We start from the raw sequence: 27,478 nt of genomic DNA, 5'->3' as shown, positions 1-27,478 counted from the left end.
TTTCAGTTTGCATTATGAGTTGTAGAGAAATCACACTTTATCAATGAGAATCTTTGTTGTAAAATTTTTCAGATTGCATGGATGTTTTTTAAATTCATCAATCAACTCCTAGTTAAAATCTTAATAAATGATCAAGACCAGCAGTTGTTTCCTACATTATTAGTATTTTTTCCTACAGTATCTGAATGGTTTTCAGAGGTGTAGTGTTTGAGGTTTGAAAAGAGCAAGCAAGAGGAGCTTCATTACATTGCATGTCAGGAGGCTGTGAGGACACCAATCACTGCCCCCTACAGCACCTTCAAAGTATTGCATTATGAATGTCAGCTGTATGGCTCAATATCAACTGTAAACTAATGAAAATAGTAGAGGGAAGCCAGTTAACTGACTGCCCACGGTCCAGGTTATGCAGCGCTAGGAGATCTGTAGTAGTGGGAGGGATGAGACTAGTTAAGCTTACTGTAAATGTCAGAGTATCTTAACTTGCTAAAATTTTATTCTGTAGTAACTCTGCCTCCAAATCACAGACATAACAATAATACATTGTAATGCATCATAAGAGGTTGTAGTAAAGAGGTCTCTAGCTATTAGACCCAAGTTTAAGCGTTTATCAACACGATATATTTCAATCTTCAGTCTAAAAATAGGAGGGTTACTTGGTGTCAAGAGCACATCTATAGAAGGATGTTTTTTAAAGTGTCTACGCAAGCCGAACGGTCAATGCGACAGAAACGGTCACTGTAATGCATCCATTAAATAAGATCCATAAGCTATTCTTCAATATGGTCCACATACCTCAACTGTCTGAATTACTTGCTGTCTGACAAGGAAGCATAAGTGTCAAATTGCCCAATAAGTGTGAATTTCAAATGCTAGTCATATGTATGAAATGCTATCATTTGTGACTTGTCTCATAAATAAGGTAATGAATAGCAATGTGTGTGTAAATGTCTACTGAACTGTATGCTCCAAACATATCACATTATCTCTTCTTCCTTTATGAAAGAAAGTCCGGTCAAAAGGTTTTAAGACCATGCTTACATCTAGAAACATCCCCTTAGTTTGGAGATTCAATGTCAACACTGGTACCTAATCACATCAAATTCAGAGCTCCATAGATAAAGACATTCAAAGTATTTAGAAAGTACATTAGGATGCACATTTTCAGCTTGTTCAGCTGTTACAAATCCATTGCTTCCAGAGAATACTTTTTTCCGGTGTAGGTTAACTGGCAGGTATTGCAGGGTAATAGACCGTTACAAGCCAAGTCATGTCATAGTGGTAGTAAACAATTGTTGGTAGTTAAAGACCACTGCAGGTGCAGTAGACAGGGGTTATCCACGGCCCATTCTGGGCTTGGACCCCACTGGTTGAGTGGGCACATTAAAAGGCCAACTTAACCTTGTTGCACACTGAGGAAGTCAATTTGGGCCACCGCTCGTGTGTGTGGTAACATACTACATACACACGCACAGGCACAAATGCACTCAATACGCACACACCTACACACAGCGGCAGCATGGCAGTATCAGCAGGTTATAGGTCAGTTCTCGTCCTCCCGTAGTTCGCTGGGTAAGAACTTGTACTGCTGCTGTCTGATCTGAGCCAGCTTCTTCCTGGCCTCCTCCAGCTCTCTCTCCTTCCTCAACATCTCCTCCTGGGCTGCTATGATCTGAACACAGGATAGAACAGGCACCAGTTAGTACACAACGCCTAGCTAATTAACACTAGGATAGAACAGGCATCAGTTAGTACACAACGCCTAGCTAATTAACACTAGGATAGAACAGGCACCAGTTAGTACACAACGCCTAGCTAATTAACACTAGGATAGAACAGGCATCAGTTGGTACACAATACCTAGCTAATTAACACTAGGATAGAACAGGCACCAGTTAGTACACAATACCTAGCTAATTAACACTAGGATAGAACAGGCATCAGTTAGTACACAATACCTAGCTAATTAACACTAGGATAGAACAGGCATCAGTTGGTACACAATACCTAGCTAATTAACACTAGGATAGAACAGGCATCAGTTAGTACATAACACCTGATTGAAGTCAGCATCATGCAATCTATCTGGACACGAGATAGAACAGGCACCAGTTAGTACACAACACATGATTGAAATCAGCCTGTACAACATGCTGTACAGTGCTGTCAGCTCCTGATAAATGCAATTGGAATGGTTCTTAATGTGTCCACTTACAGAACTGAAAGGCTTGACAAGAGTAAATCCTGTTTGAACAGTCAACATGTGACTGGAGTCTGACAGAGCCCTGAAGTCTCACCTGAGCAATTCCTCCCACAAACTTGGTCTTGACCACCACGTTGTCATCGTCTGCCTTGTCGAACGCTGCCTTCTGGGCCGCTCGCACCAGGTTGTCCGACGCCCTCTTTACTGCGTTACCAGCGGCCTTTGGGAGGACAGTCCATCAATATCATACCACATAACATGTTACCGTACATGTTAAAACTAATACACAATGCTAATCATGAGAATGTGTTTGTAGGGTTATCCTGAATTCCAAATGGACCCCTAGCCCCTACTCCCCCTGCACCCCTGTAGATCTGAAACAATTAGATAGGTGTGTAAGATCTACAGAAGTGCCTAGGGGGAAAGGGCCAATTTGTTATTCATCATTCTAGTACCTGTAGTCTCCTCATGGCCTCAGAGTCCTGGTCAGCCTTAACCTTACAGGCCACTAGGAGCTGGGCTGTGGAGGCTGCCACCTGCTTGGCTGACGAGATCAGCTTCTCCTCGCTGGCTTGGCCCTGGACCGAGGCATTAGCTGCCTCACACAGGTTACTTGTGGCTGCTGCAACCATCCTGGCCTGTAGGACAGAACACAGAGAGAACGGTTCATATACATTTCAAAGATTCATTCCCTTAGAATTATTGACGTGTTAATTCCAGCACTTCCAAAAAAAGGAGTGATAAAGGTTATTTAGAGGCTTTATTTAGATTGTGTGTGTGTGTGTGTGTGTGTGTGTGTGTGTGTGTGTGTGTGTGTGTGTGTGTACTCACCGCTGAGATGAGACCCTGGGACCACTGACCATCATCCACTGCGTTAGCTGGAATAGAGCCCACCTTGCCCTGAGCCACCAGCTCTCTCTGGGCAGCTGAAGCAGATTTGACCAAGGCACTGGTGGCTGCAGCGATGGACTTAGCTGCCTCCAGGATCTGTTCCTCAAAGTCCAGCGTTTCATCTGCTTGCTGAGGGGGAGAAGAGACAGTCACAACTCAGACGTCTCATACGAAGAGACAAAGATAGGCAGCAATCATATTACATGGCAAACATAATGATTTTGATGTTTGAGTTTTAGAGTATAGCTGTTAGTCTTTCAATTTCATACTAGTTCACCGACACAGATCTGATCACAAATCCGTACTGTCTGCACTACAGATAAACTTCTCAGTAACATCTGTTATTTGGGGCAAACTAAACGAAATAAGAACACAAACACTCACAACTATTCTATGCCAAGTTATTCAGTCTGTCATTCCAAGATTAGACCAGTCCCTCACACACACAGTCTGTAGACAGGGCGGGACACTGTAGGAATATGTTTGATATATAGTTGAATTGAATAACAACCTAATATATCAAACATATCAGACAGAGGCCTGCAGAGAAGACTTCCAGGGGTTATACTCTGATCAGAGGAGTACTGCTACTGTATATAGGGACAGACAGGCTACAACTACAGGACAGGAGGAGGGAGAGAGAGAGAGAGAGGGTGAGAGTGAGAGTGATTGAGAGTGAGAGAGAGTGAGAAGGAAGGAAGGAGGAACAGAAGGGTTAGAATCATAGACAGCAGGTAGTAAAGTGAGAAAAGGATTGAAAGAGAGGAAAATAATGAAGGGAAGGAGGGAGGGAGAGCAGGGAGGGAATGAGGGAGAGAGGGAATGAGGGAGAGAGGGAATGAGGGAGAGCAGGGAGGGAATGAGGGAGAGCAGGGAGGGAATGAGGGAGAGAGGGAAGGAGGAAGGGGTGAGCAGAAGGTCAAAGCCATAGAGAATAGAGTAGGGGGTTCCTCCTGAACAATGTAAATGATATCAGCTACAGACAGACTGATAGACTGGTAGACAGACCAAAGTACATACAGACGGGGTACAAACATGAATAAATCCAGAGACAGAGGTTGCCACTACTTTCACTGTATGTGAGGAGAGACAATACAAGTATTAGACATTCAAATAGTGAATAGAGCATCAGCCCATGGATCCAACACTAACTCACAGCGACTGATGAGACACTGTCTTTTAACAGACAGTCAAACACATAATGACAAACACACCAACAACAGACGGAAACAAGCACCAAGACAAAATTACTGACAGGATTGTCATTCTTGCTGCAACTTATGCATCCCACTTATGTTATTAGTGTGGAATTTGGGGGTTAAAAATATCCATGTGGCTTGTGAGGTGTATTGTGGGTGGTGTAGTCTCCTACCTTGGGCTTGGCTCTGGGTTTCAGCTGCTCCAGTTTCTTAGCCGCTGCTTCGATGGAAGCTGCCGCTCCCAACAGTTCTGTCTCTGCTATCACCGTGGGGTCCTCTGGGTCCACCCACTCTGTGCCTGAAACACACACCCACACACCGTGAGTTACCACACACACACACACCGTGAGTTACCACACACACACCGTGAGTTACCACGCACACACACACACCGTGAGTTACCACGCACACACACACACCGTGAGTTACCACACACACACCGTGAGTTACCACACACACACACACACCGTGAGTAACCACACACACACACACACCGTGAGTTACCACACACACCGTGAGTTACCACGCACACACACTGTGAGTTACCACGCACACACACACACACACTGTGAGTTACCACGCACACACACTGTGAGTTACCACGCACACACACACACCGTGAGTTACCACACACACACACACCGTGAGTTACCACACACACACACCGTGAGTTACCACACACACACACACCATGAGTTACCACACACACACACACACACACCATGAGTTACCACACACACACACACCGTGAGTTACCACACACACACACCGTGAGTTACCACTCACAAACACACAGCAGTGTATGAACAGAGCATACCTCACAATATGGAGACCACATAGAGACAGAACACATGCCAAGGCATGCACAGCACATTAAGTGTGTTTAAGATTGTATCGCATTTATCTTATCAGTGACATAATATGCAAATGAAGAGCATCCACTGCAATGAACATGGTGATGAGCATTTCTGTCTTTTTGGTGAGATGGAAACTGAAATGAAGAGCATGATGGATGGATGGATGGATGGGGATCTTTTTAGACTGTAACGGGCCTGTAAAGAGTGACAATTCAAGAATGAATGGCAATGGAATGGCCGGCCCTGAATCACAACTGGTTACATTCTTAACTTACCTCCATCTGTGGCAAAGAAGGCAGGAACATAATGTTAATAGAACACTCTGGAGATATACAGTATATCTGCTAAATGATCATTACTGTACTATATTATGAACAAGGTGTACAGTAGTTCAGTGAAGTGTCTTCTCTCACCTTTCATGGCCTCAGCAGTCTGGATGAGTTCAGTAACAGCCCCCGCAACACGTTTAGAGTAGAACACCAGCTGCTGCTTCTGCTCTGCTGTAGGCCTCTGGAGGACCTGGAGACACAGAGTAGAGGTGGTTCAGGAAAACATCACCATGATCACTATTACTCTTTGAATTTTTTTGAATTGAATTTATTTAGGGTAACAGACATATACAACAAAATGTACAATGTGGACCCAGCGGATATCACTTGAAAGTATTAATTAAAACGCTTGTTTCCAAAGTGGTCCTTGATGGTAAAAACAATAACACATAATGATTAAAAGGCAAGACAAAATGACAAACAAATATAATACATTCATTTATATTGACATCCTAAAAAGTGGCACTATTCACTGCACTTTTCCCTAACCTTAAAAATCAACCATATTAATTTCACATTAAAACAATCTATTCATTGCACAGCATACCTATCATTCAAATTTGGACAAACTTGTCCAAATGAAAACCTTTGCCTGCTTTTTAAAGCTATAAAGGTGCTCCTCGCAGTACTGTTTACTCTTAAGATTTTACAAGACATAACACTAGCTCTGGTATTGTAACTGTGTTGGTTATTGACCATATCAAGGTGGTTTTTCATATAACCTGGCGCACAATCATTTAAGATATCAAACATATGATTAAGTTTAAGTTGGTCCACTCTGGACCCCAAAGGCAACAAGCCCACCTCCAGGAACTCCTGTACCCCTATGTGGGTTCTAGGGGGGACAGTATATACCTGATAACATTATTTTGCATGACCTGCATTCTCTTTTTCAGCTTTTTTGATAGCCCACTATACAAAGCAGAGCAGGCATTATCAAAATGACACTGAATCAAGGTTGACACAAGCAGTTTCTTAACTTTGATGTTAAGATATCTAGTGTTACGATATAACAATTTCAATTTGTTCCCCATTTTATAAATAATTTTCGCAGCAATCAGGTCTCCAGAAAGGGATTGACCTAGGGACACACCAAGATAAGTTACACTTGTTTTAGATTCAATCTCCTTGCCTGCACAGTTTACCTTTATCTTGTCAGCCTTTAGCAATCTACGTTTTCAATCTATTGTCAGTCAACCAATCTCTAACAAAATGCAATTCCTTACTCAGGGTCTCCTCTATGTAAACTGTATCCTTCCCTGATACCAGTATGGCTGAGTCATCAGCATAAAGCAGGAGTTTGCACTTTACTGTATCTGGCATATCATTAACGTATATAAGAAATAAGAGAGGCCCTAAAATGTATCCCTGCGGTACTCCACAGGATATTTCTTTGGCCTCCGACAGAACATCACCAACATTACATACTTGTGTTCTGTTGGTCAGATAAGACCTAAACCATTTCTGTGTTACATCATTTAGACACATGCATTTCAGTTTCATCAGGAGAATATCATGGTCCACAGTTTCAAAAGCTTTCTGCAAGTCTAACATGGCCATACCGGTTTGTTCCCCTTCTCACTTTCCTGCTTGATGTGGTCAAAAAGGTGGATAAGGCAAGTATCAGTGGAATGAGCTGTTCTAAAGCCAGATTGGAGTTCATAAAGAAGTTTGCACTCGAGAAGGTATCGCTCAAGTTGATTAAAAACGAATCTCTCAACAACTTTGGATAAGGTGCTGAGGATCGACACAGGCCTATAGCTTCCTACATTTGTTTTTACTACTCTTCTTGTGGACACACACACATCTACACACGCACCCACAACCACACATGCACCCACACACACACCCACACACAACCTACCAGTAGTACATGCTCCAGTAGAACGATGTAACCTGTGGTGCACTCTGTCCCGTAGAGCAGCGCTCTGCTCCGTACGTCCTTGTTCACCTCCTGGTGGTAGGCTGCTTGCTGAGGGACACAGAGACACAGTGTTAGGAGTCAGATGTTCCACTTTCTAGGTGGTCAGTATGGATGAGATGAGCAGTAATATCAATAGTATCTGTTCTTCCTCTTGGGCCAGTAACATCTATAACGTTTAGGTACTAGGGATGATCAGAACCTTACATGTAGTCAGCATGTCGGAGATGGCCATGCTGGTCAGGGTTTAAGTATAAAGGATAGAAGGGTAGAGGACAGGGTGTAGTATCTGCCCTAGTAAGGAGTATGGATCAGAACCTTGCATGTGGTCAACATGTCGAAGATGGCCTTGCGACTCAGGTTAGCTGTGGAGATCACATCCTCCTGTCGTGCAGAGTTCCCAGCCGCCACTGCTTTGGCTGTTGCCGTGGTGATGCCCTTGGTCATGCGGATGAACTCTTCAGGCGTGGTCGACTTCTCCGGGATGTCTTTAGACTGGAACACCTGAAGAAATACAACACAACAACATTCAATATTTCTTAAAAACCTCATCGATTTTAGTCAATGATTTAATATATTAAACAGCTCTCCAAATAATCTTGAATTGTACAGCTATGTGCAGTAACACCCAATAGGGTAATGTCCTATAATGACCAAACACACAACAGGCATACTAATGTGTCCCAATGCAGCGACACTGGTTGTTGAGTTTGAACTCTGGTTTATCTTATTGATCCCATGGTAACAGCCTTGTTTAATTAAGGCTCTAATTGTAGTAGCTGCACTAGGAGGCTGTCCTGAGGGGATACTGATAAAGCTTAGAGTTAGAACCACAAACTAATGGAGATGGGTGGTCCTCTGTCACTCACTAAAGATAAGGATAGCAGGGAAAACACAGGGCCTTGGCCGTTATAGAGTTCAGAGCCCATCTAGTGACTAGCAGCTAAACCGTTATGGTGCAATCAACGCATCGGACTGTTGATGATTCAATGTGTCAACGCTTTTATAGTATGTAACTAATAAAACATTTACAGCTTAGCTTGAGGACACGTTTAGGCCACAAAGTGTAACAGAGAGCATGTTCATTGTCATCTGTCTTAATCAAGTCATTGATTAAGTAAATAACATTATAGATGACTGCTTACCGTGAGCTCCTGTTTGATGCATTCAATGGTGGCCTCCAGGGCTCTGGTCCCCCGCGTGGCCTCGTCCTCCACAGCCTTCACCGTCTTCAGCAGGGACGTCACGTTGGTCACCATCACCTGGTGGGTTACCAGAGGGGGGGACAATGGGGTGACGGGTCCAAGGATGTCAGTGGGAGAGACAGATAGGTCCACCGGTGTGGGAGTCAATGGGTGAGACAGCACTGGGGGGCATCAGAGAGACATCTTGCCTTTGGTGGGCAGAGAGATTAACCTTTTTTTCTGTTAACAGTTTGCATGTGCTGTGGTATTATGTACGTAAAACACCATATGGAACTGAAAGACAGGGGGAGCACAACACCCATCAAAAGGAACCACAGCACTGCAGCTTGAGCTGAAATTAATATGAGCCATACTCTAACTGTTATCTACCGTCTGTCTGCTTCAGGGCTTGGAGACTGTCCAAAAGCAGGTTAAAAGGACTGCCCTGGATAACTATGACTGCGTCCAAAATGGCATCCTATTCCCTATATAGTGCACTACTTTTAACCAGGGCACCAAGCAGAGCACTATATAGGGAATAGGGTACCATTAGGGACACACCCCATCAGTCTGTTAAACTACATTTCCACCACATGCGGTTGGTAGCAGCTAACAGTGATTTTAGATCTCACTGCCTTTCCATTTGACTGGGTCATTGACTAGCACTGGATGAGATTAGAGCATGGTGTTAGCATATAAGAGGTATCTAGGATGTTGATTAATGGCTAGGCCTAAAGGAAGGGAAGGACATCTGCTGCTATGGCACACAACGACAACATGCCTTCATCTAGTGTACTGGAAGCGCTCACCAGAACACCCTTTACGCACATATCAGACTGAGGAGACATCCCGTTCACTTCTGCCATGTTTCTGGGGGACAACTGAGCGTAGATCACAAGATTTCATCTTACAAGATTTTATTTCATAGCACTAGACATAGTTCAAACCGAATGGGACGGTTGCCCGAACACAGATTAAGCCTAGTCCCGGACTAAAAAGCACTCTGTCAAAAAGAAGATATATAATAACTCCAGCATTTTCAATAGAAAAGCTACAGCCAGGAGGGATGATGACGCAACAATGCCTGTTAGAGACAGTGGCTTTAGAGTAAAGTCCTCTATGGGTCTCACTGTGTATCCTACCTTGGCAGCACTCTTCAGCTGGTACATGGACGGGTCGTCTGCAGCCTTGCCCGCAGCACACTTAGTGGCTCCTATAAGGTCAGCCAGGGCTTTGGCCACATCTTTCACAGCGTTGATCAGAACCACCTATACAGAACACACACATATCATCAGATTTATAAGGACACAACCAGGGGTTGAGTCCATCCCAGGTTGGGTACATCAATAGGTCCCCTTAAATAGCTACAGTACTTCCTACTTTTAATAGCAGTCTCTTTGAAGAAAGGAAAGTTGCAGTATTTATTAATTAATTAAAAACAGTCTAAAATGGTACAGTAATTGTTCACTAAGGATTATTCTGGGGACAGAAGATGTCACCTAAAATGAATAAATAGGTCACCTGTGTCTCTGAGTCGTCAGAGCCGATGCTGGCGGCGCCCAGTTTGACCACTTCAGTGAGCTGTGTGATGGTCTTAGCTGACGACTGGGCAGCTTGGGCTAGTTTGTCCTGACCGGACGCTGCTCCAGACACCAACATCTTAGTGTCCTCCACCAGAGCCTTCGCTGTCTTCAAGATGTTCTCCCTGGGAGGGGGTGCGGGGAGAGGGAGGAGAGACAGACACAGACAAAGAGAGACCGAAAGAGAGAGCGAGAAAGATAGAAGGCGGTCAAATCTCTAAAATTCTACAGGTGTTACCATGGCTCATGGCTATCCATTAAGTTTAAAAAAATTTCCCCAATGGTCTTATTAATACCATCCTGCTATGAGATGACCCTCCACCAACACAAAGATCTCAAAACTCTTTTAACCCATTCAAAATGATAGCTCTTAACACTAGAACTGCTAAAGCAGTCATTTTGATTACTCATTATCTTTTATGTTTTTTTTACTCTACCATTGTTTAACTCTTGCCCCCTCCTTCCTCGACTTATCCTAAAGAAGGCTATATAACACACCACCATTGTTAGAAACCTAATATCACAAACAGAACTGGAGTTATAACCAGTTTTAGGAGTCAATTGATAATCCCCCCGACTGTGCCCAGTTGATAATCCCCCCGACAATTGCCTCGAACCTGAACCTAAACCGAAACTAATTTCACACATATAACAGATGAAATAAATTAAGTAAAGTATGATGGGGAGAATGGGTGAGTTGATGAACGAGGGGAAGCGAAATAAGCATAATTATGTAATCACCAATTGTGAATGAAGAACAGGGCGGGCCATTCTATTGTATTGATCCATTCTAATTATAGGTCTAATCTTAAAATGGTATGTACCCTATATATCAGTTCACCCAATCAAAGCAGTTTTATCAATCTACTCTGGCCTACTTGGATTAGGCTACACAGCGAGGCCGTTCATAATTGTACATGCTGAACGGCTTTCAATCTCTGGGAAAATATCCACATCGGGCAGCAGGCACGAGGTTCGGCGAACGTGGTGATGAGGCTTGTGGAACCTTACGTTGGCAAGGGGAGAAATGTCACCATGGACAATTTCTTCACTTCAATGCCATTGGCGAACAAGTTGCTTGCAAAGAAAACAAGTCTGGCAGGCACCATGAACAAAGTGAGACCGGAGCTCCCTCCCTCTGCGCAAAATAAGGCGGTTGTACTCAACAACAGTGCAGAAGAATGACAAGACAACGGGACACAATCAAGAGAAAACCGGATACTATTACACACTACAATGAAACAATGGTTTGTCAAGGTGTGTCAAGCATGTGAAAGTTATGAAAATTGTGACAACTGTTAGGACAAGGGAAAACAGCTAAACGAAATCCAACTGATGCCATTGCGTGACGATGCACACAAGCTCGAGCTGACAATAATTGTCTATTGTTGACTGCTGTCAAATCAACACATATTCATTATTGCTGTTATGCCAAGTTTCACTATTTATCAAGACCACTTGGCGTTTATAATGACGTTTAGACTACTGATGTTTTCATCATTTGACCGCGCGTCTTTTGACCTTACGTCTTGGTGGTATTTTGTATTTTATTTTGTCTTTATAAAAATAAGCTGTTACCATGTTCCAACGCATATGCTTTCTGTTTCATACAGTACCAGTCAAAAGTTTGGAAACACCTACTCATTCAAGGGTTTTTCTTTATTTTTACTATTTTCTAAATTGTAGAAAGCAGCACTACATCACTCTCCTTCTTGGTCAAATAGCCCTTACACAGCCTGGAGGTGTGTTTTGGGCCATTATCCTGTTGAAAAACAAATGATAGTCCCACTAAGTGCAAACCAGATGGGATGGCGTATCGCTGCGGTAGCCATGCTGGTTAAGTGTGCCTTGAATTCTAAATAAATCACTGACAGTGTCACCAGCAAAGCACCCCCACACCATCACACCTCCTCTTCTCCATGCTTCACGGTGGGAACCACACATGCAGAGATCATCCGTTCACCTACTCTGCGTCTCACAAAGACACGGTGGTTAGAACCTAAAATCTCACATTTGGACTCATTAGATCAAAGGACAGATTTCCACCGGTATAATGTCCATTGCTCGTGTTTCTTGGCCCAAGCAAGTCTCTTCTTATTGGTGACCTTTAGTAGTGGTTTCTTTACAGCAATTCCACCATGAAGGCCTGATTCACGTAGGCTCCTCTGAACAGTTGAAGTTGAGATGTGTCTGTTACTTGAACTCTGTGATGCAATTATTTGGGCTGCAATCTGAGGTGCTGTTAACTCTAATTAACTTATCCTCTGCAGCAGAGGTAACGCTGGGTCTTCCTTTCCTGTGGTGGTCCTCAAGAGAGCCAGTTTCATCATAGCGCTTGATGATTTTTGCGACTGCACTTGAAGAAACTTTCAAAGTTCTTGAACTTTTTCGTATTGACTGACCTTCATGTCTTAAAGTAATGATGGACAGTCGTTTCTCTTTGCTTACTTGAGCTGTTCTTGCCATAATATGGACTTGGTCTTTTACCAAATAGGGCTATCTTCTGTATACCACCCCTACCTAGTCACAACACAACTGATTGGCTGAAACGCATTAAGGAAAGAAATCCCACAAATAAACTTTTAACAAGGCACACCTGTTAATTGAAATGCATTCCATGTGATTGAGAGAATGCCAAGAGTGTTCAAAGAGGTCATCAAGGCAAAGGGTGGCTATTTGAAGAATCTCAAATATAAAATATTTGTTTAACACTTTTTTGGTTACTACATGATTGCATATGTGTTATTTCATATTTTTGAAAATAGTAAAAATAGTAAAAATAAAGAAAAACCCTGGAATGAGTAGGTGTGTCCAAACTGTTGACTGGTACTGTAGTTGTAACGAATGCACTTCCTGAATAAAATTGATTGAACACTTTTTTTAGTTTTTACATATAGCCTACAGTAACATAAACTAATGAAAATGCTATTGTGTCATTTGAAATAAAATACAAATCGGATTCTAATGTTAACCAAGGCCTTCATGACCACAACCTAAATATTATTTTTGCTATAGCATATATGAAATATATTAATTACACTGTTAGAATGTTGCAGTCAGAATGACTGCTCATTTGCTTGAAGGGGGGTCCATAGATGCCAAGTGGTTCTAGTGTTAAAAAGACAACATCATTGTCAGAGCATCTGCAGAGGCAGGGGTCAGGTAAGGTACAGTATGTCTTAAGTGTTTAATAGAAGTGTTTGATCTAAAGTACTGAGCGACTTCCTCTCCTCCCAGTCTGAATGATTTGTAGTGTGACTCCAGTCCAGACACTTCCTCCTGCCTGATCACTAGGCTATAGGTCTTCCTGTCACTGAGTGCAGGGGCGGAGGTTAGCCTAAGGCACATGTGTCAAACTCATTCCAATGAGGGCCGAGTGTCTGCGGGTTTTCACTCCACCCTTGTACTTCATTGATGAATTAAGGTCACTGATTAGTAAGGAACTCCCCTCACCTGGTAGTCTAGGTCTTAATTGAAAGGAAAAACAAAAAAACCAGCAGACAATAGGCCCTCTGTGGAATGAGTGACACCCCTGGCCTAAGGCCTGATTCCAGCTGTCTTACACACACACGCTCGCTCGCACACACACACACGCTCACACACACCTGTGGTCAGCGAAGGACTCTTCGTTCTCTGCGTTGAGTGTGCCGGCCGAGGCGAACATGATGGTGGTGTCCAGGTCAGCGATGATGCCAGAGACAGCACTGGCAGCCGTGATACAGGCCTGAGTGCCCTTATTACCAGCCTGTAATGCTGACAGCACCATCGACACCTGGGGAGACACACAGACAACACATTCAATCAGCACCATCAACACCTGGGGAGACACACAGACAACACATTCAATCAGCACCATCGACACCTGGGGAGATAGACACAGACACACTGGGACACAATGCTCAGCTTAATACATCCGGGGAGACACAGGCAGAGACAACACACACTGAGGACTCCTATAGAAGGAGCCACAAACAGACAAACACTCACAGATCACAGCCTCCCTTGACACTGGGCTAGATCAGAGAAAGGGAGTTGGTGTGACTGTCGGTGTGTTTCTCTTGTTGGTGTGTGATTTCTACAGGACTCGTGTTGTAGGAGGTAGTGGTTTTCACAGTGGTTTATTTGATGGTTTTGTTGTTGTGCTCTTGCCTCATTCTGTTTTCTTTCACTGCAGCGCTCTCACAGATGTATTGATGTGTTGGTCTAATGTCTATCCATATCAGATGTATTGATGTGTTGGTCTAATGTCTATCCATATCAGATGTATTGATGTGTTGGTCTAATGTCTATCCATATCAGATGTATTGATGTGTTGGTCTAATGTCTATCCATATCAGATGTATTGATGTGTTGGTCTAATGTCTATCCATATCAGATGCAGACCATAGGAACTCGAGGACCCGTCCAGTCAGAATTACAGCTACATGGCACGTTTATTTCCTCTGCTACCCACTCAGCTGAGAGAATATTTGGCAAATCAGTCTCAACTCAATTTGTTCCCACTCAAACCCAATGACATAGAAAATATATTTACTTGCGTTTCAAGGCTCAGTTCTCTTCACACACACAAGTATACAAACAAATGGTGTTGGAAAGGCTTCAAACTAGACGCATGGATGGGCATGACTAGGGCTACTTCCCAAATGGCACCCGATTCCCTATTTAGGCCTCTGGTCAAAAGTAGTGCACTATATAGGGAATAGGCTGCTATTTGGGAAGCAGCCTAGGTTTGTGAGAGGCAGAGAGCCATGGAAATCAAGGCAAATGAGAGGGGAGGAACAGCCAATCTGACAGGACACACACGGAGAGACAGAGAGAGAACATCTGTCCATTTCCCTACATGGAAATGTAAAGCAGAACCAATCAAATTCAACCACATTCACACAAACACTTTAGCAATGTCCTTGGAAAAGCATTGCCTCTTCGAAGGATGATCTGTGATAACAGCATAAAAGCAGAATACATAAAAGCAGAACAGCATAAAAGCAGAATACATAAAAGCAGAACAGCATAAAAGCAGAATACATAAAAGCAGAATATTGGTGTATGTACCTTTAGACAGCTCTTTGTTTTGTTTTACAACACCCCAATGTTTCACTGCTTTGATTTAGTGCCAGTGGAATACTTATCATGTATTATTAAACAGGATTGACTGGAGACCCTGGCTCTACCGGAGGCCCTAAAGTAAACTGTAATGGTGTTAGAGATGTTTCTAAAATACTACTAGACATTCCTTTAAAGTTGCAGTGGTGAACCTATAGGCAGGCCTAGAGATTATGTAGTAGTTTTAAGGTTCAATTTCTATTTCAATTCAAGAGATTAATCAACATTCAATTCAACAACCCAAAATTGTATTTATTTTCAAAGAGGATTTTTATTTTCATTACTCAAATTCCAATTGACTTCTTGAATTGATGGGAGTTGAAAAGGAATTGATCCCACATCAGGTGTATGGTCAACTAGGTATGTGACACTTTATTGGGATGGAAGACCTCTCCTACAGTACAGTACCTTCTCTGTGACGGTGCGGGCACACTCGATGAGCTCTCTCTTGGTGTAGCTGTCTGAGGGGGTGATCTGCAGCGCTCCAGCCTTCTGCACCAGGAAGATACAGCCATGACCCAGCTCCTGGACACGAGTCTTGATCTGGAAACCTATCTGGAGGGAGACAGAACCAGCATAGAAGAAACCAATCAACCCAAGACATAACTTCATGCTAACCTAATAAGGTGACAAAATAAAGATGTATTTGAATACTCCCTGGTTGTACATTTGGTACCAGGTTTGTTGAGTAGAAAGCAGATTAGAGTGACATAGTAGTCAAATTGGGACAATAAAGATGGTGGATAGATGGAAGGATAGATGTATGGGATTGACAGCAGTGGTTGGATACCTCCTCGGGTTCTGCAGTGTGCGCTGCAAGACGTCCCTGCAGGGCCAGCTGGCTGTAGTCTGTGGTCACCTGAGAGGCCAGACCCCCCAGCTCCTCTGGACACGTCACAGACTTGGTCATCTAGAGGGCAGAGAGACCAGTCAACATTAACACTTCCTGAATCCTTGAAAGTAATAGAGAAAACTGTACAACACAGAGCCTGCTGGAGGAAGTTTGTGGATGACCTGTGGTCCACAGGGAGAAAAAGGGGTTAAGTCAAGTCCTGAAACAAGACATGTTTGGATAATTTTTTCAAAAAAATGTTGGCTATGTTACTGCAAAGCACTTTGTGACAAATATTGTCTTAAAAAGTGCTTTATAAATACAATTATATTGATTGACTGCTCTAGAGATAAATAGTAAAACAAAAATAAAAACATATCTGTCTGAATCCATTTACCATTTCCTGGGCGGTGACAGCGATGGCCTTGGAGTATTTCACCATGGTAGTCTGGTAGTCTACAAACGATCCTTCTGGTTCAGGAGAAGTCCCCTCGTCCAGCTGAGGAGAGGAAACACAAACATAGAAAAAGCCTTATTCAACCTAACATTAACCCTTATTCAAACATTTAAAAAAACATTCTAACCCCCCCCATAAAATCGAGCCTTAATCAACCAAACATTAGGCTAACCCTTATTCAACCAAACACACAAAACCTTATTCTAAACAAAAACCAACCCCTATTCAACCAAACATTAACTCTTATTCAATCAAACATTAAAAAATCATATTCTAACCCCCCCCCCCCCCAAAAAAAAAAATAGTAATCCTTATTCAACCAAACATTAGGCTAACCCTTATTCAACCAAACATACAAAACCTTATTCTAACCAAAAACCAAACCTTATTCAACCAAACATAAAACCCTTAAATCAACCTGCATTATCAACTCCCTTGTCATACTGATCTGTTTTAACATACTGCCTTACTAATGTCTTCCTGGCAAAGTATCCATCCACCTTTATAATATGATCATGAATATGCACACCTAGCACATTTAAATCCATGATTAGCCCAACAGAATATGTGCATCAGTCTGTAAATCTACTGTCACTAATTAGACACCTGTCATTACGATGTCAGCCACTGTTCCACATCAACACAGAGTAAGATAGAAATGGTTCCCAAATGGATGCTTCTGGCAAGCTCGCTGGAATGTGTACTGACGATAATAGTGATTGATTGGTATCCACTAATGTTATATCCTGTAATTCACCTCCACTACAAATGCAGATTAAAGAATGCTGTCATCTCAGTGAATTATCTCAACAGATTATCCCCATTTAATCAAGTCAGACACATTTATTCTTACTTAGAGTTCATAGTAATGTACATTAATGATTAAATAAGTGCATCGATGATGTCGTCCCCACAGTGACCGTACGTACATACCCCAACCAAGAGCCATGGATTACAGGAAACATCCGCACTGAGCTAAAGGGTAGAGCTGCCGCTTTCAAGGAGCGGGACTCTAACCCGGACGCTTATAAGAAATCCCGCTATGCCCTCCGAAGAACCATCAAACAGGCAAAGAGTCAATACAGGACTAAGATTGAATCGTACTACACCGGCTCTGACGTTCGTCGGATGTGGCAGGGCTTGAAAACTATTACAGACTACAAAGGGAAGCACAGCCGCGAGCTGCCCAGTGACACAAGACTTCCAGACGAGCTAAACCACTTCTATGCTCGCTTCGAGGCAAGCAACACTGAAGCATGCATGAGAGCACCAGCTGTTCCGGATGACTATGTGATCACGCTCTCCGTAGCCGATGTGAGTAAGACTTCTAAGCAGGTCAACATTCACAAGGCCGCAGGGCCAGACGGATTACCAGGACGTGTACTCCGAGCATGTGCTGACCAACTGGCAAGTGTCTTCACTGACATTTTCAACATGTCCCTGACTGAGTCTGTAATACCAACATGTTTCAAGCAGACCACCATAGTCCCCGTGCCCAAGGACTCTAAGATAACCTGCCTAAATGACTACCGACCCGTAGCACTGACGTCTGTAGCCATGAAGTGCTTTGAAAGGCTGGTCATGGCTCACATCAACACCATTATCCCAGAAACCCTAGACCCACTCCAATTTGCATATCGCCCCAACAGATCCACAGATGATGCAATCTCTATTGCACTCCACACTGCCCTTTCCCACCTGGACAAGAGGAACACCTACGTGAGAATGCTATTCATTGACTACAGCTCAGCATTCAACACCATAGTGCCCTCAAAGCTCATCACTAAGCTAAGGATCCTGGGACTAAACACCTCCCTCTGCAACTGGATCCTGGACTTCCTGACGGGCCTCCCCCAGGTGGTAAGGGTAGGTAACAACACATCTGCCACACTGATCCTCAACACGGGGGCCCCTCAGGGGTGCGTGCTCAGTCCCCTCCTGTACTCCCTGTTCACCCATGACTGCATGGCTTGGCACGACTCCAACACCATCATTAAGTTTGCCGACGACACAACAGTGGTAGGCCTGATCACCGACAACGATGAGACAGCCTATAGGGAGGAGGTCAGAGACCTGGCCGTGTGGTGCCAGGATAACAACCTCTCCCTCAACGTGACCAAGACAAAGGAGATGATTGTGGACTCCAGGGAAAAAAAGAGGACTGAGCACGCCCCCATTCTCATCGACGGGGCTGTAGTTGAACAGGTTGAGAGCTTCAAGTTCCTTGGTGTCCACATCACCAACGAACTATCATGGTCCAAACACACCAAGACAGTCGTGAAGAGGGCACGACAAAGCCTATTCCCCCTCAGGAGACTGAAAAGATTTGGCATGGGTCCTCAGATCCTCAAAGAATTCTACAGCTGCACCATCGAGAGCATCCTGACTGGTTGCATCACCGCCTGGTATGGCAACTGCTTGGCCTCCGACCCCAAGGCACTACAGAGGGTAGTGCGTATGGCCCAGTACATCACTGGGGCCAAGCTTCCTGCCATCCAGGACCTCTATACCAGGCAGAGGAAGGCCCTCAAAATTGTCAAAGACTCCAGCCACCCTAGTCATAGACTGTTCTCTCTGCTACCGCACGGCAAGCGGTATCGGAGTGCCAAGTCTAGGTCCAAAAGACTTCTCAACAGCTTCTACCCCCAAGCCATAAGACTCCTGAACAGCTAATCATGGCTACCCAGACTATTTGCACTGCCCCCCCCACCCCATCTTTTTACGCTGCTGCTACTCTGTTAATTATTTATGCATAGTCACTTTAACTCTACCCACATGTACATATTACTTCAACTACCTCAACTAGCCGGCGCCCCCGCACATTGACTCTGCACCGGTACCCCCCTGTATATATAGCCTCCCTACTGTTATTTTATTTTACTACTGCTCTTTTTTTCCTCAACACTTTTTTGTTGTTTTATTCTACTTTTTTATAAAAAATAAATGCACTGTTGGTTAAGGGCTGTAAGTAAGCATTTCACTGTAATGTCTGCACCTGTTGTATTTGGCGCATGTGGCCAATAAAATTTGATTTGATTCACGACATAAACCGCAGCTTAGATGCAGATCGAATTGGAGACAAAACACAGCACGTCTGAGATTCTACAGCTTGCCCAGAGCACTTGTTCAGAGAGAGAGAGAGATCGAGATAGAGATAGAGAAGGGACAGGAAGAAAGAGAAAGAGAGAGATGCAACAAGCTGTTTTAACATTCAAGGCTTCCTCTTCCTACACAGCCAAGGATATTGATTATTTACAATAATGGCAAAAGCACTCTCTATCCTTCTCATTGCCAGTCTTACAATAGTATGTTGACACGGAGCTGTGTTGCTGCGTCTTCCTCTCACCCTGCCCATGGCCTCATCGATAGAATCCACCATGCCCCCCACACCCCACTCATCCTGCCCTCCGTCACCCCAACACACCCTGCCCATGGCCTCATCGATAGAATCCACCATGCCCCCCACACCCCACTCATCCTGCCCTCCGTCACCCCAACTCACCCTGCCCATGGCCTCATCGATAGAATCCACCATGCCCCCCACACCCCACTCATCCTGCCCTCCGTCACCCCAACTCACCCTGCCCATGGCCTCAGCGATGGAGTCCACCATGCCTCCCACCATACCCCCTTCACTGGCAGCCTCGTTCAGGGTCACCATGATGTCATCCACCGCCTCCCTCATCAGCTGAGCAGCCTCCGCTATGGCATCATGGGTATGGGAAGCCTTCATACAGACAGAGACATAGGTTAGACTACTAGTCTTCACTTCCAAGTTTACATTTAGAAAAGTCTATATATTATTAGTTATTGTTCAAACAATAGATGTATTAGTTCTAAGCAATTGCTTAGGTTATATTGCATAATCAATAAAGATGAGGTGAGTTTCCCCCTTGTGTTGTAAAGCACTTTGAGCAATTTATAAATCCAATCAATTAAAGTTGCTGTAATGTGTAATGATGGGAGGTTTTACATAGCGTTTCTTTCAAAGACCCAAACTCCTGTGGTGGTTCACCCTGGGGTAGGGCTGAGCCATGTTTCGTATTTTAAGGTAGACTGGTATGGATCCACATACCGGTATGGATTTTTACAATACGGTCTATGATGATAGGTTGATACAGTGCTAAATAAATGAAAAGTTGGACTACTTCACTGTCAGTTTTGTCCTACTTAAGTATAAAACAATTAGAATGGAGAAAGCCCATTAAAAACACTTATAATTCATTTGTTGCCATCCTAGGGGCATGCACTACTAATAAAACATATTTAGAACTTGTGTTATTCAGATACTTTAAAATACCATCATAAATTAGAAAAATATTGTGACATGACATTTTGGCCATATTGCCCATATTTACCCATACCTTGGGGTTTCCTCCGCCCTCCTTGGCTGCGTAGATCATCTGCAGGGCGGACTCTGCCATGGTCTTAGTCTGGTCCAGGAAGGTCATCTGCTGCTGGTGGTCCTGCAGCTTGGATGCAACGCCCACCGACGCCATGATCAGAGGCTCAAAGTAGCCTGCCAGCTGGGTCACCTGGGAAAGACAGGGGTCAAGGTTAATGTGTTAGACTGACTATTGTTGCGTTCCAGATCGTCATTTATTGAAGTCAAGCATGTGTATTGCAGTCACAATGTTCAGGTGGGGGTTGTCATTTTTTGCAGCTGCGCTGCAGATTACAAGATCTCGCAACACCTGGAGAAGTGTTTAGTGATCTTCTGGGATGTGTAGCACAACTGCAAAAAATAAAACACACCTTGGAATGCAGCCATTGACTGCACCTGACAAGGTGATTTGGACCTAGTATTGGTAACAGTGATGATGCTGCAACTAGTTACCTTGTGTCCTAGTTGGGCAGCCTCCCCTCTGGCGGCTGTAGATATTGGGTCGATCAGGTAGCCAATCTCTTGCACTGTGGACGACAGCTGCTCTTGCAAGGCCTGATGGGATTGGCCAGAGTAAAATAATCAGATCTCAACATTGATCATTATGCAAGGCAAGTTGTGGTTCTGTGGCAATTCTGACGCTCCCTGTCCAAACTGCTTTTAACTTCATTAAAATCAAAGATCTGTAGCCCACTAATGGACAGAGAGATTGAGAGAGAGATAGGTAAAGGGAGAGAAGGATGGAGAACGAGAGAGAGAGAGGGGGGTTGCCTGTGCATCAGCAGAGTGTGCAGTGTCTCATTAGTGATCAGTACCTCCAGTGAGATGTCATCCCTGCTGGCCAGGTTCTGGCTGACTGCGGCTAGCGAGGCCTGCTCAATGTTCCGAATACATCTGTTGATGTTATCTATGGAGTAGTCACACTCCCTCTGGCCTGGAGCCTTGTCCCTGAGAGGAGGAGAGAGAGAAACAGGGAATAGAGAGGAAAAGAGGAATAAATATGTCAGCTTTCAGGTATCCTATAAAAACAAAGAGAGTCTCCATATGTATAACCTACAGTGCCTTCTTCAGGGTGATGCCGAAACGTTGGTGTTTTATTACCCAATAAATTACTGGGAGGTTATACATATGGAGACTCTCTGTTTTTATAGCTTACAGTTTATTCACCGTTAGTAAGCACCTCTACACTAAATAATGGTCTCTGGGTGTACGCCAGCTCATGCTTTTTATTAGCTATCAGGCATACGACAGGATCATAGAGATCTTGAGAGATGGTCAATTTTGACAAACCTTGAGTAAGCCAATCAATAGCCTCGAGCCAAATCAGCCAATCAGAGATCAAGGATGTACATTATGGTCTTGTCCAACCCTCTGAAGGTTATTATAGCTCCGTATCATAACTTTATGAGTTATAACAGATGTCTATGTCCAGGCCATTAAGAGGTGCAGTGCTGTCACTGTACTAACCTGATGGCCGTGATGAGACCTTTGATGGAGTCGGACACAGTCCGAGAGTGGCCAGCCAGGACTGACCAGGTGGGCGGGTCTTTGGGGTTAATAACCAGTGAACGTGCAGTCTTCAGCAGGTGGGTGGAGCTGTCCAGCATGGAGCGAGCTGATTGGAGGATGGGCTCCTGAGCAGCAGAGCCCTGCACATAAACAAACGAAAGAAAGATGAACATCTCCATGACAACCATGAAAAATAAACTGTTTAACGTAAACGTTTTCTACACCCACAATGTCATTGCAGTTTGTCTCACAGAGTTCAATATAAGGTTTCAACTTTCACACAAGTTGAACGGAGCACCATGTTTAGAAATGGCCAGAAGTCTGTACAGTCGTACCTCATTGCTGATCTGAGCAGGGACGCTGGCGAACTCTGGATTAGACGCAAACGCTGTGAGGTTCTCAACAGCCTCTATGAGTGGAGCTGTCGCCACCAGACACGTGTTCCTGTTCTCCTGAGAGAAATCCCCATCCAGAGCCTAGAGAGAAAGACATTAAGAAACATAGAAATACACACATAATGGGCCAGTCTGTCAGTTAAAAAAAAACTAATTGGAGTCCGCAATCTTACCTTTATAGTTTTAACCAGGTTGGCTGTGCTGTTGGCCACCTCCTTGGCAGACTGGACAAAGTGCCTCTTGGCTGTGGGGTTGGCCGTCTTGGAGGAGGCCAGGCGACAGGCGTTGCACAGAGCTGACGTGTGCTTCGCTACGATGGTGGCAGACGACAGCACCTGGAAAAACCCACCATAACATAGTCTCAGAAAGCCATACCCTAAACCGGAACATTGGTACATGGTGGGAGGCAACCCGGGTGTCTAGACAGACAAATCATAACACATCAGATGAAGGACAACAACAAATCAGCAGCTAGTGATGATTTTTCTAAAGTAGATGACAAGAGGTAAACATGACAAAGGGAGCAGCTGATTGCTCATAAACATCTCATTTCAATAGGCTCTTCATATCAACCAAACCTGACTAGTTAGTAAACAAACAAAACCAAACAAACCTGTGTTATTATGTCCCAACTGACCTGTGAGGGGCTGCTGTCCGGATCCACCAGGTTCTGACAGGCCATCTGGATCGCCTGATTGGCTCGTGCAAACTGGATGGGGTCGACCAATCCCTGATGCCCTGCCTGACTGTTGGGGTCAGACACGCCCACCAGGTAGGAGGCCTGAGGAGAGGAGGAGAGATATCAACACACTGTGGCACCAGACGTGGGTCTCATAGTAGCAGAAAACAGGTAGGCTAGAATGTTATAAAATAGCAGCTTTTTACTGAAGACACCATCTGGTCTACCCACAGATGGACAAAGCCAACTCATGTGTGGTATATTGATGTAGTAAGGGAAAACCCTGAAATGGTCAGTAGTGGAAAAACAGCACAGCACTCCCTAGCTCAAGCAGAGAGCACACATAGGGTGCTCACATATTCACACATGATGATGACACACAGTATGTCTGGTAGGTCCAGAGCAGATACTTAGTCGCATGTGTCCTCACCTGTCCTGCAGCCTCAGTGAGCCCACACAGGGCCTTGGAGGCCACTCCCACACAGTCCCCAAATGCTGGCACGTCCCCGGTTTTACAGTTCTGAGAAATGCCAGCCATGGACTCTCCCAGGACCTGAAAGAACAGGGGGAACAGAGGAAGAGAGCAGGATAAGAAAGGGAGGGATTAGAAGTTAAGCTGTTGCATTCCTCAGCCAGGCAGGTCACCGCTCTTTCTCCCCTCGCCCTCCCATCTCTCCATCTCTCCTCCTTTCCATCCGTCTGGAGGTTGTGGTTATGTTTGCTCGTTCAGCAGCGCTCAGGGTCGTGGCCCTCCCTACCTTGGAGTTCTCCATGACGCTCTCGATGCAGTCGAAGTAGGAGAGGTCGCTGACTGGCTCGTTGGGGTTGGCCAGCATTCCTTTCACCGCCTGAGAGGAGAGGGAAAACATCTCTTAAAATCTAGAGAAGGGAACTGGCTAATTTAACTAAAACCAGAGAAACCCATTATAGATTAAATTAAATGAGCTACATGAAAACAGAAAGATCATTATTAGGGAGTAAACATTGTCCTGGAGCACTCCCACAATCTATACTATTCAACATTTAAACATAACCCACTTTAATGATGCTATTATCCCATCTCTCATAACAACAAAGGCTGCAACAGATGACACTGCTTTTACTAACACCATTACTGCTCCAACTAACACTCCTGCTACCACCACTATGACTGCAGCTGTTATCAGTAAAGCTAATGTTATTGATGTAAGTTGTTGATGTTGATGGTACCTCCAGCTCTCGTAAGGCATTGTCACACTCTTTCTGTCCCGGGGCCTGCTGAGTGGCCAGTGTGATTAGCTGGTTAATGCTCTCTGTCACTGCTCTGAAACACAAGATGGGAGGGAAAGGAGCGAGAGAGAGTGAGAGCGAGAGCGAGAGAGAGAGAGGAAAAGTTCAAAATGAGAGGCACTTAGACCAGCGTTCAGCTCCATTACACAAACACAAGGTCCCAGGCTCCATTGGTTCCAAATCTAATAAGGTGCACTGGGTCCCTCTGGTCTCTCCCCCCTTCCTCATCCCTCCTTCTCTCTCTCTTCAGTGAGCCAGTCAGACATTTCAGTCACACCTCCCTCCCTCCCTCTTAAACTTCCAATTACCAGACAGGAAATTAACAGCCTCCACAAGCCTGAAGGGAGACAGCACTTCATCTACCACCTAGGAGGACATTTCTGCTGTGAAGTGGAGCTATACTGGAGGTGTGAGAGTGAGGAGCGCATGTGTGTCACATCAAAAGCCTTGCCCCTTCCTTAGGCACAGTGAAACCTCCCATTGCTTTGGCCCTGGCATAAGTTTATTGTAACACATTGCAAACGTTGAATGAACTGTTGGTGGAAAATCTCTTGTTCTAAATCAAACATGACATAATAAATAACCAATCAACAGGTGTGGTATTTTGAGAGCCCACATAGAGGGTAGTGTATGGTAGGTACCTTGCAGCAGCAGCCAGAAGGTTCTTGGCGTTAGCCGCCCCAGGGTCTACAGACAGAGACTTGGCTGCCAGGAGCAGCTTGCTGGAAGCCATGGAGATGTTCTTCAGGTTGCCTATCACCTGGATCTGGTCATCTTTCCTCTACAACATCCACAGTAAAATCACCAATTATTAGAAGTCCTGAACACTAGTTGTAACTCAATCGTATATAAAAGTCAGACAGAAATGTTGCTACCCTTTTAGAGGGGCTAAATGAACCCAAATCTGCCTAGTAACTGATCCATTTTTGTAGACAGATCATCTCCTCAGAGCAATGACACGGCTGTATAGCGCTAATCAATGCTGAAACAACTAGAAAATGTGACTATCCCTACCCTGGTCCTGGTACAAAACATCAGTCAGATTAATAGGAGAACGGTACCTCTGTTATTCTCTAGCTACTCCATTCTTAACATGTCCATTGTTCCCCTCAAACTCTGATCTAAACATAGATGCTATGGTTCCAACTCTGTTGCTGGCAGTCCCTGCAGTCACCTGGGTCTGATTTGGTAATCGGTGTCATGCCACTAAGATTTACTCCTTCCTCATCAGCAAGGCAGCCCGGACAAGACCTTCAACTGTCATCTTATTTAGACTAAATTTAACTGACCGCCACTCTGAGGCAATTAAATTAAATATTCTGTATCTATGAAGAAAGTTAATCAACAAATAGATTGACTGATGGTTGGCCAAGCTATGTCTTTTGAGGCCAATTGGGGAACTTTTCACCCTGCATTTTCCATCATATCAGCTTGATCAATTGTACAGTACAGTAGGGCCTTATATCCAAAAGGATTACTTAAATAAATTACAGTCACACAAAAACTCCTGTGTGGTGCCTCAGTCGTGTTCAGTAGGCACGGAACAAAACATATATATTTCTCAGAAACTGAGTGGAACGGGGAGGTACTATATGAACTGAGTGGAACGGGGAGGTACTATATGAACTGAGTGGAACGGGGAGGTACTATATGAACTGAGTGGAACGGGGAGGTACTATATGAACTGAGTGGAACGGGGAGGTACTATATGAACTGAGTGGAACAGGGAGGTACTATATGAACTGAGTGGAACGGGGAGGTACTACACTGCTAAAAAAAATAAAGGGAACACTTAAACAACACATCCTAGATCTGAATGAATGAAATAATATTGTTAAATACTTTTTTCTTTACATAGTTGAATGTGCTGACAACAAAATCACACAAAAATTATCAATGGAAATCAAATGTATCAACCCATGGAGGTCTGGATTTGGAGTCACCCTCAAAATTAAAGTGGAAAACCACACTACAGGCTGATCCAACTTTGGAACAGGTTGAGAGCTTCAAGTTCCTTGGTGTCCACATCACCAACGAACTATCATGGTCCAAACACACCAAGACAGTCGTGAAGAGGGCACGACAAAGCCTATTCCCCCTCAGGAGACTAAAAAGATTTGGCATGGGTCCTCAGATCCTCAAAAAATTCTACAGCTGCACCATCGAGAGCATCCTGACTGGTTGCATCACCGCCTGGTATGGCAACTGCTTGGCCTCTGACCGCAAGGCACTACAGAGGGTAGTGCGTACGGCCCAGTACATCACTGGGGCAAAGCTCCCTGCCATCCAGGACCTCTATACCAGGCGGTGTCAGAGGAAGGCCCTCAAAATTGTCAAAGACTCCAGCCACCCTAGTCATAGACTGTTCTCTCTGCTACCGCACGGCAAGCGGTACCGGAGTGCCAAGTCTAGGTCCAAAAGACTTCTCAACAGCTTCTACCCCCAAGCCATAAGACTCCTGAACAGCTAATCATGGCTACCCGGACTATTTGCACTGCCCCCCCACCCCATCCTTTTTACGCTGCTGCTACTCTGTTAAGTATTTATGCATAGTCACTTTAACTCTACCCACATGTACATATTACCTCAACTACCTCAACTAGCCGGTGCCCCCGCACATTGACTCTGCAACGGTACCCCCCTGTATATATAGCCTCCCTACTGTCACTTTATTTTACTGTATATATAG

At 44.4% G+C, this 27,478-nt stretch overlaps 1 protein-coding gene across 1 annotated transcript in view; it reads right to left on the bottom strand.

Moving 5' to 3' along the window:
* Positions 1-319: 319 nt before the first annotated feature.
* The window catches only part of LOC311114787 (talin-2-like), a 116,326-nt gene continuing 89,167 nt past the window's right edge, over positions 320-27,478 (bottom strand). The window contains exons 32-58 of the mRNA XM_084190025.1: positions 25,431-25,570; positions 24,730-24,823; positions 24,279-24,368; positions 23,951-24,073; positions 23,479-23,622; positions 23,015-23,176; positions 22,782-22,922; positions 22,405-22,586; positions 21,753-21,885; positions 21,391-21,492; positions 20,918-21,088; positions 20,134-20,280; positions 16,494-16,595; positions 16,055-16,174; positions 15,673-15,819; positions 13,767-13,933; positions 10,103-10,286; positions 9,724-9,849; positions 8,543-8,659; positions 7,716-7,901; positions 7,341-7,448; positions 5,561-5,666; positions 4,464-4,588; positions 3,032-3,220; positions 2,656-2,838; positions 2,295-2,420; positions 320-1,669 (exon numbers count right to left, since the gene is read on the bottom strand). Coding sequence (XP_084046151.1) covers positions 1,541-1,669; positions 2,295-2,420; positions 2,656-2,838; positions 3,032-3,220; positions 4,464-4,588; positions 5,561-5,666; positions 7,341-7,448; positions 7,716-7,901; positions 8,543-8,659; positions 9,724-9,849; positions 10,103-10,286; positions 13,767-13,933; positions 15,673-15,819; positions 16,055-16,174; positions 16,494-16,595; positions 20,134-20,280; positions 20,918-21,088; positions 21,391-21,492; positions 21,753-21,885; positions 22,405-22,586; positions 22,782-22,922; positions 23,015-23,176; positions 23,479-23,622; positions 23,951-24,073; positions 24,279-24,368; positions 24,730-24,823; positions 25,431-25,570 — 3,744 coding nt within the window. The 3' untranslated portion in view covers positions 320-1,540. The remainder of the gene's footprint in view (positions 1,670-2,294; positions 2,421-2,655; positions 2,839-3,031; positions 3,221-4,463; positions 4,589-5,560; positions 5,667-7,340; positions 7,449-7,715; positions 7,902-8,542; positions 8,660-9,723; positions 9,850-10,102; positions 10,287-13,766; positions 13,934-15,672; positions 15,820-16,054; positions 16,175-16,493; positions 16,596-20,133; positions 20,281-20,917; positions 21,089-21,390; positions 21,493-21,752; positions 21,886-22,404; positions 22,587-22,781; positions 22,923-23,014; positions 23,177-23,478; positions 23,623-23,950; positions 24,074-24,278; positions 24,369-24,729; positions 24,824-25,430; positions 25,571-27,478) is intronic.

The sequence above is a fragment of the Coregonus lavaretus genome (assembly GCF_964263955.1).
Source record: "Coregonus lavaretus genome assembly, contig: HAP1_SCAFFOLD_467, whole genome shotgun sequence".
In the NCBI taxonomy this organism is placed as follows: domain Eukaryota; kingdom Metazoa; phylum Chordata; class Actinopteri; order Salmoniformes; family Salmonidae; genus Coregonus; species Coregonus lavaretus.
The sequence above is the reverse complement of the archived record's forward strand: the minus strand, read 5'-3'. Positions and strand labels throughout refer to the sequence as shown.